Here is an 18121-nt window from a genome sequence, read left to right as displayed (position 1 = left end):
TTAGGTCATTTTACTCATCAAGAAAATGCATCTTGATTGAAGAATTTTTTAATATTTGTACTTAAAGTAAGTTAAAAATACAAAGTAAGAAAGTCATTTTTTGCAATGTAACATTCAACCATTAAAACTTTTTATTAAGGACTGCAAGTAAATACTTGTAATTGGGCATCTGAATAAAACAATAATAAAGTGCTTTACCAGGCGCGGAGGAGCTATGGGCCTGGGCCCGCCCAGATTGACAGCTGGCCCGCCCAATCAGAAATGTAAAAAATACTACTCTGTATAGTTAGACATGTATACTACTTTATGTGGTGTAATTTATCTATTGCATGTTATGTTAATAACAGTAAAATTATAAGTAAGCCTGATAACTATTTAAAAACTACTAAAGCAGTTGAATGTTGCGTTATAATGAAATATTCCTGAGCAGCTTTCAGCCATGATCACTTTGAGAACTTTTTTTGCAAGTAGAAAACGTATTTTGAATAACAACAAGTTATAAATATGTGCTGCGCGCTTTCCTCTCAATAACATAAACACACAACAAATATGACAGCGGGGTAAAAATAGAAAGAAAACATCTGATCATAGTGATGTTGTTTGATATAGCGATATAGCAGCACTATAAGTCACGCCACGTTTATTGCTACACTTTATACAATATAGCCTATTGCTTTTAAGCAACAAAAACAACCTATAAGCGTACTGTGTAATTGAGACATTAATTTAAGAAATGCATTAAAGCAGAAAGACGTAGGCTGCGGAAATATAGTGGGTTCACTTCAATCCACACCACAGACGTTCTTGGTTTGCTTCCTATTTATTAAATCGAGGCAATTGTTTGATCAAACATTGATTAATATTAAGATACAATTTATACAAAACGAAATTCACTTTAAAGAGAGTCTTTCTACACTGCAAAAAAAAAAAATTTCAAGAAAAAATTTTCTTGGTGTTTTTGTCTTGTTTTCAGTAAAAATATCTAATTTTTGAATTGAAGTGTTTGATGGGCGGGGCGACCCAGGAAAGCGGGTCTAGTTTTTGGACAAAAAAGTATCAAATTTAAGTGATTTTGTGCATAAAACGAGCAAAAAAAATCTGCCAATGGGGTAAGCAAAAAAATCTTAAAAATTTTTTTAAACACTAAATTCAAGAAAATTTTGCTTACCTCATTGGCAGATTTTTTTCACTTACATTTGATATTTTTTGTCCAAAAACTAGACTTATTCTCTTGGGTCGTTTTACTCATCAAGAAAATGCATCTTGATTGAAGATTTTTTTAATATTTGTACTTAAAGTAAGTAAAAAATACAAAGTAAGAAAGTCATTTTTTGCACTGTAACATTCAACCATTAAAACTTGCAAGTAAATACATATACTTGGGCATCTGAATAAAACAATAATAAAGTGCTTTACTACACTGCAAAAAAAAATATTTTCAAGGAAACATTTTCTTGGTATTTTTGTCTTGTTTTCAGTAGAAATATCTAATTATTAAATTAAGATGTTTGATGAGCAAATCAACCCAAGAAAATAAGTCTAGTTTTTAGACATGAGAATATCAAAAGTAAGTGATTTTGTGCATAAAACAAGCAAAAAAAATCTGCCAATGGGGTAAGCAAAAAAAATCTTAACCATTTTTTTAAACACTAAATTCAAGAAAATTTTGCTTACCCCATTGGCGGATAGACTTATTTTCTTGGGTCGTTTTGCTCATCAAACATCCCAATTTCAAAATTATTAGATATTTTTACTGAAAACAAGACAAAAATACTAACAATATTTTCTTGAAAATCTTTTTTTTGCAGTGCATCTAAGGTTACAAAATATGTTGTTTTGCTCTGATAATAAGTTCCCTCATGCTGATGATTTTAAAATCTTACCAGAACATTGCTAAGCCACATCATTTCATATTAAACATGAGCATTGCCCTTGTGTGTCTGTGTTATTGTAAAGAGATTCAAGCGTTGCTGTGTGTGTGAGATTAAAGAGACGTTCTAGATTTATATGCCGTCAATACTGTATTTAATGTTGTAAATACTGTTACAAACATTCCCGCTATATGGTGAAGGAATGTGTCCAAATAGATTCATCACAGAAAAGCTTGCAAATAAATAAACAAAGCTATTGCTTTACAGAAAGTGTGATTTTTACTGTCGACATTGACAAACAGAATTACATTCAGAGCGAGTGCATTATATAAATACTAATCAAACCCACAATTTCTGTCCTATTTCAAAACGAACCACAACATTGCTGAGGCCTTGAGGAGGTGTGCATCTCTTTAACCCATCATGTTATACATATGTACATTGAGATTTCATACTTGGAGTCATTTTTATGACACAATAAGCCACTTTGCTTTTTTAGCATTGAATAAATCCATCACACATTAAAGCTTGCGAATGATTTAAAGTTAAATACAGATGTCCTGTATAGTGCAGAAGTCTCAGACACTTACATTGTTACGCTGAGGTTGATGCATGGATGAAAAGAGCAAACATCTCTTGATCTGATAAGAACGGTTTAAAGTTTGATAAGCCCATTTAAGTTTTTAAAATCAAAACATTATGGTGATTACACTGTGCCAAAAGCTGCAGTAATATTCAACCTGCAGAAGGTGTCAAAGACTTTTGCACAATTTACCTTTATTATTATGCACATGATATATTTATTTGATTTAGCATATATGATGCTATATATAAATAAATAAAGTTATATATTTATATATGCATATATGAAAATGTTCAACTGGTTGTATTTGTAGTCATTATTAACCACATGTATAAGAATAAATAACAATGCAGACCATCGACAAAAACAGATCAAGCACCAAATCAAACCAAACCAAACATGTGGCCTTTCCTGTATCTTCATGACTTCTGTTTCAATCGGTATAAATTATTACAATAATGAGGTCAGAATGTAGTTTAGGGGTAAAACACATTTTGAGCAATAAGTACAGTACCTACCAGCGGCACAACTACAGATGAGTCTACAGTAATGACTCGAAGATCTATAATCCCATCAATACAAGCCATACATAGCAATACAATATTTCCTGATCAGTAGATTTAATACTGTGATGTCATTGTGGTGTGACATCATCATCATCTGTAGTGTCGTATCATTCATTTGGTGGCAAAAAGAAACTATTGTTTGTGTGTTTAACAAGAAGAATTCAAAGTAACACACACACAGTGTTTCATATGGGTCAATGACAAAACAAGCTCCTATTTATTAAAAAAATAATAATCTAAAGGTAATGCATATTTTTGAGTCAGACACAGTGTCTAAAAAGTTTTGAACATTTCAGTACATTTGAATGATTTTTGTCCACAATATTTTCGATATCCCCATTAAAAAAATGTCAGGTGGTACAACCAATGATTGTCTATTGTGTGTCATGCTGATTTTTTATTCGAAATTAAAATTATAATCCTGAAAATAGTTTGAAAGTGTAAAACATTTACCTTTAAAACTAACATTATTAATTAATTAATTATTAAGCAGTTACACCCTTTGACTTTCTGGTTGTACCACCTGACCTCTGCAATGAATTTTAATTTACTTCTATTTAGATGCTGATATAAGTGTTTGCCTGTGATATCAAATTCATAAATACACTTTAAATACAATTAAAATGTGTTTGATAAAAAAGTTGTTGTTTTTTTTAATTGGTTGTACCACCTGACACAGAAAATGCACCAGCCTACCCATTACAATACAAGCTATTTTTTCAGCATTTGAGAAAAATCCACAAACGTTTCATTCAGCCATAAAGACCACCTGAAGTTAAACATGTTTACTGTTTATACTTGTTAACTTTTTAATAAAAGTCCCATTGCAGTTGTTCATTGATTTTTGAGAACATCCAGATTGTTGGACAAAAGTTTTACTACTAAACTTCATGAAATATGTTTATAGGGAAGGTTTCGAACATAAAATAATGCCAACGTATCTTATTTGGAATTTTTAACAATTTAAACACTATTTTTAACACTATTGTCTCAAACTGCTTAATTGTACGGACAATTGCAAAAAAAAAAGATGACACTCTAATAAAGGATTTGTTGGTTCAACTTAAAAAAGTAAGTTAACTGGTTTCCTTAGAATTTTGAGTGAATTCAACTTAAATTATTAGTTAACTCAAAAAAGTTTAAAAAATTGTTGTCAACTAATATTATTCAAGTGGAATTAACTAAAAATTTAAAGGCAATGTAATTTAAAGGCAATGTAATTTATATATTTTTTATATTATTAAAAAATACTGAAAATATATTTAAACTAAATAGGTTTTATAGAATAAATATAATAAATGTATCACATTGTTTTTATATTACACAATGCCCCAGACACAAAAATATGCACGTCATGTCATTGACCCTTATGTTAAGATGTTCTCATTAAACTAGTATTGGGGATCTGTACCCGAACCCGAGTATATACTGTATTAAATCACTCAGGATCATTCACCTCTGAAAGATAAACATTGAAATGCAACTTACATACTGAAGTGTAGTGAGAGTGAATACGATTTAAAGACACATTCAGTTCTGAAGCAATGATAAACAGAGAAAGAAATTCAACACAAGAGCTGTATTACTGTATATCCCCAACAAAACTTTCACAATGTTTTCAAGTATAAATCGTACGAAATAAAACACTACCAATGTGAGCAAATATTACAATAGGATAACCTTAAAAATTCAAAAAGGGGGAAAGTTTTCAGTGCTTAAAAATGTGGTATGCAGCCATTTACAACAAATAAAATATTGCACATCAATGTCAAACAAAAGATTCAACGAAAGCATTAAAACACATCAAACATTCATTATTATTTTTTTCGATGTTTTCTCTCTTTTCGTTTAACAAGCTTTAACCCAAATATTCCTAGGAGTGTTAAACAACCTTCACTTACTTTAAATTTAATTTCTGTTCAACACTCGAAGGCTAAATTATCCAAAATGCTTTCACAATATGGCATCAACATTCTGTAAGGCATTTTATTCCTATTTATCTGTGCTTTAACACACCTACTTCTAAATTATACTATTTTATTTTATTTATATGAGTTTACATGGAATTTGCACCTTTTATGAACCACAAAAGTTGTTTATAACAAATGTTTGGTCTCTTTCCTTCTACGGTGTAAAAAGTGAAAGTTAGATCAACTTTAAAAAAAAAATCACTCAAATTTTTATGCGTTACAATTTAAGATGAAAATAAGTAAACATATTTTATATGATTAAATATTATATATTTTAAATATCTGAACATTTAATTTTCACATTTATAAAACTTTATTTGTTTAGGTTTCCCAATTAAAGTATTTTTTTTAAAGTAAAGCAGCTTTCCCTTTTTACAGAGTAACTTTACTTTTAAAGTTTAGTAAACATCTTGACATGTTTTATATTTGAAGAGTTTCATTGCAAAACGAGATAAATCCATTTTTTTAAATTTTTGTCAAAACATGTTTATTATAATGTTATCATGTTATTATTTTGTTTTATGGTGCTACTTAGCTGTATTTTTTAAGTTATGAAGGTTTAAATCAAAACAAACCAACTGCAGTTCAATTGAAATGAATTGGAATGCACAACCAAAAAAACGAGATTTCTGAACAATTAAAAAATGGTGGTTATCTCGTTTTGCCACTCGTCGCATTGCTTTTCACTCAGATGATGGTGGAGATTTCACAGTATTTAAACTATACGTTGGATGAAGCATACCTGAATGTTTTTGCTGATGTTTCAGTCTAATATACGATAAACTTATTATGACATCACAGCGCGTAATGAGGTCACATCCTGAGAAATCTCCGCCCTCCTCACAAGTAAAAAATGCATTGGGATGGTTGACAAACTGTGTTGAATAAACATGTCCAGATGCTCCTGATAAACATTATTTAATGCCTTAAACAACATACTTCTCTATACTCCAGTTGAAACACTTGATGGCTGCCTGGCTGAAATAAATAACAGCATTAAAGTACAGTAAGGCAAACTCCTTTTTCCACTGTGAGCAGAAATTTGGTTTTAATAGTATTGATTTCCTGCGCTGTGCTTTTAAAATTTTCGGTTAACTTCCATCTTTTCCATTCACGGACTGAGCCGAGTGCACACAGAGAGAGAGAGAGAGAGAGAGAGAGAGAGAGAGAGAGAGAGAGAGAGAGAGAGAGAGAGAGAGAGAGAGAGAGAGAGAGAGAGGACACAGCACAGCATGCTCACTCACAGAAACAGAAAAAAAGATGAGATGAGGAGATGATGGGAGACAGCGAGAAGAAACTGAAGATTCATGGAGAGCCGAGCTTCACCCGACTCAAGAGTTTCACATCATGTTTAAGGTTATATCTGGTGACTTGGTCCAGCGCTGTTTTAGATGTAAACCGGTTGCTCCTGGGCTGTTAACAAGCGATACATGGCGGCCGGCATAGTCTTCATGTGAATCTGTTTGAAGTGAGAAAAAATGTCATTAGCACACATTTACTCAATGCAACTGGACTGTTATGCTGTGTTCACACCAAATGCGAATAGAGCATCTGGCGTGACTGATTTCAATGTTAAAGGTCACGTTCTTTCTGATCCCATTATTTAAACCCTAGTTAGTGTGTAATGTTGGTATAAGAGCATAAATAATACCTGTAAAATGATAAAGCTCAATGTACACTGCCAGGCGATATATTTCCTTTAACAGAATTCGTCTTTCAAAGCCTACAGCGAACGGCTGGTTTGGACTACAGTCCTCTACTACCTGCTTTAATGACGTCACTTGAACAGTTTTTTGACTAAACTCCACCCACAGGAATACGTCAGTCACCAGCTAAGCTAGCGGCTAGCTAAGCTGCTATCGAATCACAACACACTAAACAAACTACACAATCAGAACTCAGTACGTATTTCTGAAACGGGGACTTCATAGAACAAGGAAGACATCAGCCTGTTTTGAGGACAGTGAAAACAGCGCTATACAGATAAGTAAATTGTTTGAAAAATACCACATTTTTTTACACGTGAAACATGAACGCATGTTATCGCGCACTTTAAACACAATCAAAGCTTCAAAAACACAGAAAGAACCTTTAAGTCCACGTAAAGATGGTTAACGTGCATCTGGAGGTCTTGCGGCATGAATCAGGCGTTTAGCGCAGCAGACGCGAATCCGCCTCATTCACGCGTCTAGTTTGCGCGGATGATGCGAATTGACGCCCACAAGTTCAAAAATCGTGACGAGTTAACAAAACAGGAGCATGTCTCAAATTCATGTCTCAAATGACTAGAATTCATGCCCAGCTATCACACGCGAATGAAGCGAGTAAACTCATTATGTTCAAGAGTTCAACTACACGCGAATAGCGCGTTTTTGCCGCGTCTACGGCGTTTAGTGTGAATCTAGCATTTGTGAGACATTAGAGTTACAATTAAAAATGTTTTTACTTATATGATTAAGTCTTTGAACTACAGCACAATGGGCAACTATTGTTATGCCTTTTGGCACTTTATAAATAAATGGCTCAGTCCACAGCTCACCCCTCCCTTTCGAAACGCATAGAGAAGCTACGGTAGCCTTTTTGGCATGGTAGAGGCAGCAAGCGTGGGTTATTTACATGTTAAGTGAATGCAAAGAGGCGATTAGGCATCCACGATTAGGCAATTCGCGTTCTGCGGGAATTGAGCGTTGCCGCAAGAAATTATATCCTCTGTACTGTTATCATGTCTCACGGAAATAACAGCGCTATTTGGATATTACGGATTATACTCTCGCCTACTTTTAAAAACATAGTTTTAACGCATGTTTATTTAAACCTAAAATGTGATCTCATATACAGTGTGTTACGACGCAAACAGTCCTCAGATTGTAGGCGATAAGACGTTCATGCGAAATCTGATGTAAACAACAGACTATATTTCACGGATTATACGCATTTGTGGACAAAAATGGTCATTGGATGTATTTTATTGGCCTTTCATGGATCATTCACACATCTGAAACAGACTGGATTCAATTCGCGATCGTTATATCAACACAAAAGGTAAGAAGTCACGTTATATTTTGCATGTTGTCATCTTCTGTCACAAAATACTACATTTATGATGCTAGAGCATCTCAAAACAGAGATCATCCCGTAAATTATACCTTTTAAATGTATATGTTATTGTTTGTAGATAGTAGGCTATATAGATATTTTTTGCAGGCTAGATAGTTTCCAGTGTGGTTTCGAAAGTTAAAAAAAAAATTAACGGCTTTATTTTACAATTCTACATGAACTAAGTAATAGTGCTTTGCCAAACTAAAAGTGTTTTGCCAAACTAACCGAGAACGGGCCTTACCGACCCGGCTTTTCTGACGAAGCTAACGTACCCCCTAGTCTCTTCCAACTTTACGGTCCGGACCTCCCCCTAGCTTCTAGCAATTAGCACGCGGTCCACAAGTATACATCCCCCGTCGGGTCTTAATTTCTGTAATTTGCGAAAATAATGCGTTTGAAAATGTTTTATAACGGGAATATGTTAGCATTGTCCAGGGAAAACGAGTGTATTGTTGAAACTGCTACATCACAATTGACTCTGGAATCATTGTGTGTCATGAGTTTCTTCTCCTGTAGTGTACTTATTAGTGATACTTTTCTGCATGATTTGTCTGTTGGCAACATAAACCGTTAATAATAATAATAATATATAAAATAATAACACAGTAGGGTCTGTACTGCTCACGATATCACTATGCACGCGCACATGACGTTAGTAGTAGGGCGTGATCAAAGGAGCAGCAGCTCATAAATATGTAATGACCAGCTCAAAACGGCACAATCTGAACTGCCCTGAAACAGAGGCTACTAGAGATGGGTAACAATCTTTTCCTATAAGCTATTTCGAGCAAACAACTTTTGAAACATGCTTTATGGAACTCATACACCTATTTCACTTGCGGAAAAGCAGTCATAATATGGGCACTTTAAACTGAACACATACATGTCCACAACAGAGTAAGAAGGGTTAAATCCTCTCAGTTTCGTAATCAAAGTTTAAATAAATAGCATTATTAGCTCAGTAATGTGAGCGTGGCATGCCTTACCTCACCGACTGCATTTGACAAAATGTGTACAATCTTCTCATGAGGGGTGGCCACGACACTCTGACTATTGATTTCGATGATCCGGTGGCCGACCCGAACCCCGCCGCGCTCCGCTATCCCTCCTCTCATGAGACTGCAGATCTGAAAAGCACAAAATACGTTCAATCTTCACGTCACCATTGAAAAGGCAGCAAAATGTTCAACGTATTCGAAATACCCACAATGCCATTCTGCACACTAAAGCCCAGTTGATATCTCAGATCTGGTCTTCTGATGAGAACGGTGGTGACAGGTGGACATCTGACGATATTCAACTTTATTCTAGATTGAGTCTTCAATCCCTAAAAATTGCAATACAACAATTTGAATGTAAAATGGTGGGAAACACATTTCAACTCTTCATACTAAAAGAAGTCGTTGTACCTTAATAATGCTCTGACAGGTGGAGAGAGGTAATCCCACCAGACTTGTGCCATTGATAGACATAATCTGATCCCCAATGTTCAGCCTTCCAGATTTCTCCGCCGGGCCGCCGTGCATCATGTTTGCTATGATGACTGTAGGCAGGATTGAACCCCAGCCCGACTCTACGATCACCAGGCCCAGAATTTCCCCCTTCTGCTTTTCTATGTAAACCTAAGTCAAGGTCACACGCAGTCACACTTCACTTCTTAAGACATGCGGTACACATTTTTTTCATGGTAAGATCTTCACTTACATCTTTGCAGTTTTCAGACTTGGAGAAGTGAATGAGGTCATCGTTGTACATGTCCTGCGTGTTGAGAAGATCGCTGTACTCTTTCTGGCTCAGATCTTCCGGGTTGATGCCGTTGGCACGTAGGAACTCCTGGTAGGCGACACTGAAGGCCTGGCCGATGGATTGTGCGATGAGCTGAGCCTGAAGATCAACAGCAATCACAAAAAATATATAATAAAAATATAGCAAAAAATAAATTTCAAATTTAATGAAAAAATATTTTTCAAAATATACAAAAAATTATATATATATATATATTATATAATTATATATATATATATATATATATATATATATATATATATATATATATATATATACACACACACACACACACACACACACACACACACACACACACATACACATACACACACACACACACACACACACACACACACACACACACATATATATATATGCTGAAACATATTTTGAAATATGTTTACAAAAATGTATTTATCACCAATTTATTTATTGGTCATTTTTTGTATATTTTTAAATATATTTAAAAATAAATATATTTTAAAGCATTTATATTCACGTCACATCGGAACAAAAACTTTGTATGTTGCAAACCTCTAAACATAACAGGTATAAAATGGTAATATATATATATATTTTAAATGCAAAAATATATTTAATTAAAATTGTATACATACGTATATATTTTAAACTTATACTTTACACATTTTGGCCAGGAAAAATATATATTTTTTACCATATGGGTTGTAAAATCAGAAATGTATTTTGAAAATACATTTTGAAATATATGTTAATATATGAAGGTAAAACTAAACATATTTCCAATTTAAAATATGTTTAATAAAGCTTTACTTTCGACAAAATGTATTTAACATATATTTTAAACACCATTTTTTGCCGTATGGGATATTTTGTTACTAAGAAGAATTATTGTATTCTCCATTGTTCACACTGCGCTTACCACATGCACATTGGCGCATTAAAGTCATACAAAAATGTAAATGAGCTGATGAAATGCAAACACTGATCACCATAATGATGGTTTGTTTAAATTGAAACTCAATTGTGCTGTCAATTATTTCTCTCTCTCTCTCTCTCTAGACTGCATGTCAGTGCTGTGGTTGGATAGTGCAGATTAAGGGGTGGTATTATTATAATAATATCCCCTTCTGACATCACAAGGGGAGCCAAATTTCAATGAGCTATTTTCACATGCTTGCAGAGAATGGTTTACCAAACTTTTTCACACTTTCTAGGTTGATAGAAGCACTGGGGACCCAATTATAGCACTTAAACATGAAAAATTCTGATTTTCATGATATGTCCCCTTAAAGTAGTCAGGATGAAGGACTCACATCTTCAGATTCAAACACGTGGCAGATCATCTTATATTGGCGCTTCTCATCCTGGGCAGGATCAGACGCATCCATGTTCTCCTGTGAGTCGGAGCGTGCCATTCTCCTCCTTGCCATCAGTACCACGATGTTCCCGATGTCAGCGATGTATGAGATGGTCCTTAAAGGATGATCCATCATGGTCTCCTGTCAATCACCATATGAAATAGTCAAACACTACTGACGGATGACTTGAAAACTTTAATATCTGTTAGTTGAAGCTCAGCTGGTCACTCTAAACACAAATGGTGCTAAATAGCACTAAAACACAGTGTGGTTCACTGGCTCGTAATCATAGGGGAACAATTTTAACCCCTTACCCGCCATTGATGAGTTAACTCGTCAATTAAGAGAAAACGCTTCCCTGCCAATGACGAGTATTTCCGGTTTTCCGCAATACCGCTATTATAAATCTTATAAAATCATATAAATCCCGGAAGTATCGTCCTAGGGCAAACAGTTGTATGTCTGTGTGTTTTTGAGGATCGCTCTGAATCTGATCTCTGTCAAAAGTCGTTAACAAAAATTTAATTATCTCAGCGTTTTGCTCAAATTTTGTGTTTTTGAAGAAACCATATATGAGAGGTGATAAAAACAGAACTAATGAAGGTAGGAAGTTTTATTTCATTATTATTTGTGTAAAACTTAATCTTATTGTGTCATTCTAACAAGATCTTCCAAGTTTCATTTAAAAAAAATCCTTTTCAATATCTTTAATATAGTATTGGTCATTTTTGCAATCAATGTCAAGTTTAAAAGGCGTCTATTAGCTGTCCAAACAGCCCAGACGCCAAAGCAAGCAAAGTTTGGGCTGTCAGTGAAAATTTAATAGATGTCAAACAATAAATAAAAGCAAACATCTTGTGATCACTGTTGACTTTGCTTACATGATGCAATTTCATATATCTCATAAGTAATTTTGGCAAACCAAATTCAAGTTTATTTCGTCTAGAAGCAGGTTACTCATAGCCAGACTATATTTAACCTACACTGAAAAAAATGATTCATTGAATTTAATCATTTTTTTTAAGGTAAGTGGTTGCAATCAATTTATTTAAGCTACATTTAAACAAACGTTTTATATTTTATTTTACTAATCTTTTTTGCTTAAATGTAGCTTAAATAAATTGATTGCAACCACTTACCTTAAAAAAATTTATTAAATTCAATGAATCATTTTTTTTCAGTGTAGACAGTCAAATTACACTGCAAAAAATTATTTTTAAGAAAAGATTTTCTTAGTATTTTTGTCTTGTTTTCAGTAAAAATATCTAAAAATTCTTAAATTAAGATGCTTTTTCTTGATGAGCAAAACAACCCAAGAAAATAAGTCTAGTTTTTAGACAAAAAATATTACATTTAAGTGATTTTGTGCATAAAACAAGCAAAAAAATCTGCCGATGGGGTAAGCAAATTTTTCTTGAATTTGGTGTTTAAGAAAAATGTTTAAGATTTTTTGCTTACCCCATTGGCTGATTTTTTTTGCTTGTTTTATGCACAAAAATCACTTAAATTTGATATTTTTGGTCTAAAAACTAGACTTATTTTCTTGGGTCATTTTGCTCATCAACAAAACGCATCTTAAATTTAAGAATCCTTAGACATGTTCACCGAAAACAAGACAAAAACACCAAGAATCCCTTTCTTGAAAATCACTTTTTGCAGTGTATGGCTATTGCTTGCTGGGCACCTTGTAATGTATTACTAAATTATATCAGTTTTTAACTGGTAATTCAATACAAAGCTGCATTTTGTTCACATTTGTGAACTGGTTAAAAGTAAATTTGGAATAAACAGTGTAGAAAAACGTACAGATGTGATGATGTGGTACCTGTGAATCTGCATTGAGAACTTTGATCCTCTGTGTGGAGATGAAGAGATCCACCTCTGTCATGGGCTGAGCTTCACCTTCAGGAGCCTGAAGACACAGAAATCATCTAAACATCAGATAGATAGATAGATAGATAGATAGATAGATAGATAGATAGATAGATAGATAGATAGATAGATAGATAGATAGATAGATAGATAGATAGATAGATAGATAGATAGATAGATAGATAGATAGATAGATAGATAGATAGATAGATAGATCGATCAAAGATATCATGAAGGAGCATGCAACTGTTTTCCAGTTTGTTAAGGTGAAACTCAGTTGTCTTGGTTTGAAGCATTGCCTGATGTTAAAATAAAGATGGCAACACTTGAGTTATACAAGATCTCCTTCAATAAGATCTCAGTGTGTTTTTAAAAGCAACGTTCTTAGTTTGGTTAGTTTTGTTCTTCATTTAAAGAGTAAGTGAGAGGCAAAGAGAGAAGAGACAGTTTTCAGAAACCACCAAGTGCTGAATTAAAAGTGTAAAACATGCCGTGCCAAAGATAAACCTTTAAAAACATCCACAGACACCAAACCTCAGAAAAACACATAAATACAAAGAATAAGAAATGCTTGCATTTTCTGTATCCAGCAAATTATATTTCTGATAACACTTTACAGTAAGGTTGATTAGTTAATGTATTAGCTAACATGAACTAATAATACTCCTACAGTATTTATTCATCTTAGTTCATGTTCATTTCAGCATTAACTAATACATTATTACAAATCAAACGCTATAGTAATTCACAATGAACTAACATTAACAAAATTAATAAACGCTAACAAGTGTTACTGATTTTCCTAAAAAAAAAAAAAAATCCCCCCAGTTAGATCTGGTGTATGTTTAAGTATCTGGTGATCAAAACTGAAGTAATGTTTGGTGTGGGATGAACAATGGCCGACAGACAAACACAGGCACGTGACTCGTTGCTGGATTCAGAAAAATGGCAATCGGACACCGACAGGAACATTAAAGTGCTGAAACCAAACCAAACAAAACAGAAGACGAAGAAGAAAAACAAAAAACAGCAAACCCATGAAAGATTACTGCACCTTCTTCCTGTTTTTGGCTAATTTCTGGGCCGTCTGCTTAGCATGAAACAAACAGAGACAGGAACATTGTTAGATAAGGCAAAGCTCAGCACGCCGGGCACGAAACACTTTCATCGGCCTGAATAAACCTCACGGTGGAGCTTTAACAAGAGGGCTTTTCGGGGAACCTTTTGGATCATGCATGTGGGACATCAAGCCAAAAGCTTAGGACACCACCCTGCTACAATATGGAGATCTGATACACAGCAAATTTTCTCATTGTATTTTGCACTGTCGTCCACCAGGTGGCCCGTATCATCAATTCAATATTTTGTGTATTTCATGTAGTTCATTTAATGTCAACTATAAATAGCCAGAGATGTATAAAGTACTAGGGACCTAGACTTGAGTAAAAGTACAAGTGCTCTATCAAAAAAGTGACTTGAGTAGAAGTTGAAGTGCTCTTTAGGCACAGCACTTAAGTGGAAGTACTAAAGTATTAAACATGTTTTGTACTTAAGTATTGCAAGTAATTTATTTTAAAATATACTACTCAAGTACTGAAAGTAAAAGTACAAGTATTGTGTAATATAGTTATTAAAGAAAACAGTCAAAAGGTTGAATATAATATTGTTTATATTATTTCAAATGTTTAAGCTAAAGGACACTCACAATTCCTTTGGCTGTAGCAGGAGTACAAGGACATGAATGTTCAGATAATTCAGATTAATTTAACTGATCTGGTGATAGAGAATTCAGAATTAATGAAATATTAGTCTATATAATGGTAATAGGTAAAGGTACAAGGTGTTTCAATGAATTTAGTTTTCCTTCTTTCACGCACACTCGCCCTTTCTCGCGCATTCTCTCTCTCTCTCTCTCTCGGTCTTTCTCGCGCACTTTGGTTCTCTCTTCGCTTCACATTTGTCTACAACCCCGGCTCATATTTGTGAGTAAGAGGGAGGGAGGGGTCCGCCCTTCACTATCTCCGATTGGTTTAGACCACCGTGTGTGTGTTTAATGTGTATCACCGCTCCGGCAGTGATAATGTGGGTTTGGAATGATTCGTAACATTTGAGTGTAACGAGTAACTATGCAGCACATAAAAAATGTATTGGAGTAAAAGTATTAAACTCAAAGAAAATATGTACTGAAGTAAAAGTGGAAGTAGGAGAAAAAAATAATACTTCAGTAAAGTACAGATACTGTCTTTTAGTACTTAAGTACAGTAGTGAAGTAGTTCTACTTCGTTACTATACATCTCTGTAAATAGCAGAAAGTGGATCTGCTGAAAATGAGATTAAGAGTGATCCGACTGACCATAAAATTCATTTCACAGCTCTTAATGCATTTGAACAATTGTCTCGTTTGTTTCTATTTCAGTTTCATTATTTTCTAGTTTTATTTTAAATCCAGGTCTCAATGAGGGAAAACAGGTTTTCTACCAGGTTTATCAGTTCCACCATGAAAGACTACCAGTAATCCACTGTTATGTGACCTGTGCTGGCAAATTTTGTTATTTTTTTACATTCTCTATTAAAAAAATGTATGATTTGTTAAAATCTAACAAAAAAATCACACCCATTTGAAGTTGAGAGTCAGCAAAGTCAGTTTTGAGAAAAATCCAGCTAAATTTTTTTTAAGGGTTCAAAAACAAAATCACAGCATTAATACCTCAGCAGTAAAATGAATAGATTTAGCACACACAACGTCAATAAACAATACTATAGGAAAAATTTATATTTATAACTTTTTTCTTTCTTTTATTGTTGATTGACATTGAGACAAACACTGTAAATATCAGGGACGGGCGCTTGCACATCTGTGTGCATGCTTCAGATCTGTCAGTCAGCGCAAGGAAAATAATTTTTGTCTTATTTCTCTTACACTGCAAAAATGCTTTTCAAGAAAAAAATTCGTATTATTTTTGTCTTGTTTTCAGTAAAAATATCTAAAAATTCTTAAATTAAGATGCTTTTTCTTGATGAGCAAAACGACCCAAATTTAATTAAATTTAAGTGATTTTGTGCATAAAACAAGCAAAAAATTTGGATATAAAAAACACTATATTCAAGAAAAAAAAAAAAATTGCTTACCCCATTGGCAGATTTTTTTGCTTGTTTTATGCACAAAATCACTTAAATTTGATATTTTTGGTCTAAAAACTAGATTTTTTATTTTCTTGGGTCAATTTGCTCATCAAGAAAAAGCATCCTAATTTTTTTAAAATATATTTTTTATATTTTTACTGAAAACAAGACAAAAATACTAAGATTCTTTTTCTTGAAAATCCTTTTTTGCAGTGTAATAACTTTTTTTCTAATTCCAACATGTTCTGGATGCATGCATCTTTGTATTAGATTAAACATTTAGGATGGTTCACCTGTCAATAATCATACAAATAAAGATCATTTTAGATGTTTAATGACTATTAAGAGCATCGAGATCGCTCGACGAGGGCTTAATGTACTTATTTTTATGAAAACCTAAATTTTGACCAAAATCGTCATTTTTACTTTCTTTGCCTCTAGTTTAAAAATAGACAGTGCCCATTGCGACTCATTTTGCCAGAACGGGTCACATATTGTTTCCTATCATAGCATATTCTGTCTGTTTTAAAGCTCTATTCGGACTACTCGATGATAAATGGACACTAAATGGACAGGTGTATGTGCATTTTTTAAGGTGCAGGTAAAAAATGCTGAGTAATGCATCTGACAGGGAAAATGACGGATTTATGTGTCAGGTGGATGAAGAGGAGAAAGGTGGGAAATGTTTCTGATCCTTTATGAACAGGTATTATGGGATAGCTCCCTACAAGTGTTTCATTATGGCGGGATGAACAAACGCTTGAGCACCAGTCATCAGCCTTCTGTTCACCTCGACTGACATTTTAATTTAAAGGCAAAATCTAAAAAATGCAATACATTCATTGAGTATTCGAGAAGTAAAATATTTGTGCAGTTCAATTGTTTACTCCTAAAACTGTAACTTAAATCATTTATGCTTATACTGAAGTGGACCTTAACCTCACCTTAATGCGACTCACAGCCTCCTGTGCCTGCATCATGCGCACATTTTTGGACGGCGTCTTGTCTGAGAGCAGCTGGGTGGATCCCAGGTAGTTAGCAGCAAAAATGATCCCATCTATGAGGTCCTCTGGATCACACGGTCCTGGTACTGAGAGACAAGAGATGAAGATCAAACATCGCTCAGCATTTGCTATAAGGAGTAAGAGATCTGAGTTTACTCACCTTCCACATATGTTGGAAACGAAGCAAGACTTTTCCTTGACTGCACATACAAGAAAAAGAAAAGCAAGGTTTGGAATATGCACATCACTTTATATCGCCTTTTATTATAAATAATATTATAAATGATTATTGTACAAATGAGGAATATTTATAAAAATACACTAACTTAAGCTAATTCAACTAATTTATAACTTGGAGTGCACCGATAAATCGGCCGATGATGCTTGCTATGCTTCTCAATGAATTACAGTGAAATGTTGGTACATCCAAAAGTCAGAGGGCGCTCTCGCCCAGAAACTCAATATGGGCCACATAGGAAAAACATTTACACGCATCTATAGGAAATGGCTGATCAAAATCAATCTTTCTATCCCTATTAACCTCTCAAAAACTTAAAAATTTAAGTGCAATAATTTTACACTGTAGATGCAGCCAGTATTGTAGCACTTTATTTTACAGTACGTGTACTTACATTGTACATATATGGTAAATAAGTTGTACTTACTAACAAATGTGTGGTACTTACTTTTAGGTATCTACATGGTAATTAACTGGTATCATTACTGTACTTACCAGTGGTACATACTTGTAACTCTAGGTAAGTACTGGGTAATAACAGATACATACTTATAGTGTAGGTATACTGTAACTAACGAGAAAAATTACTATAGTTACAAATAAATGAACAATTTAAGTATTTAGTATTTACAGGCAAGTTAGGGTAAATGGCAGGTATTTATAGTGT

General features: G+C 33.8%; 1 protein-coding gene across 5 annotated transcripts in view; it reads right to left on the bottom strand.

The window, feature by feature from the left end:
- Positions 1-2008: 2008 nt before the first annotated feature.
- Positions 2009-18121, bottom strand: part of apba1a (amyloid beta (A4) precursor protein-binding, family A, member 1a) — a 92987-nt gene continuing 76874 nt past the window's right edge. For 4 of the 5 annotated variants that reach the window (XM_055200369.2, XM_055200366.2, XM_055200368.2 and 1 more), the window contains 10 exons: positions 17377-17416; positions 17157-17302; positions 14144-14176; positions 13043-13129; positions 11173-11358; positions 9794-9973; positions 9499-9711; positions 9297-9416; positions 9076-9216; positions 2009-6449 (listed from right to left, as the gene is read on the bottom strand). In XM_055200369.2, coding sequence (XP_055056344.2) covers positions 6378-6449; positions 9076-9216; positions 9297-9416; positions 9499-9711; positions 9794-9973; positions 11173-11358; positions 13043-13129; positions 14144-14176; positions 17157-17302; positions 17377-17416 — 1218 coding nt within the window. In that variant the 3' untranslated portion in view covers positions 2009-6377. The remainder of the gene's footprint in view (positions 6450-9075; positions 9217-9296; positions 9417-9498; positions 9712-9793; positions 9974-11172; positions 11359-13042; positions 13130-14143; positions 14177-17156; positions 17303-17376; positions 17417-18121) is intronic. The other variant, XM_055200372.2, reaches the window with a different exon arrangement.

Source organism: Misgurnus anguillicaudatus, chromosome 22, assembly GCF_027580225.2.
Source record: "Misgurnus anguillicaudatus chromosome 22, ASM2758022v2, whole genome shotgun sequence".
In the NCBI taxonomy this organism is placed as follows: Eukaryota; Metazoa; Chordata; class Actinopteri; order Cypriniformes; family Cobitidae; genus Misgurnus; species Misgurnus anguillicaudatus.
Note: the sequence above shows the minus strand (reverse complement) of the source record. Positions and strands in the feature narration are given on the sequence as shown.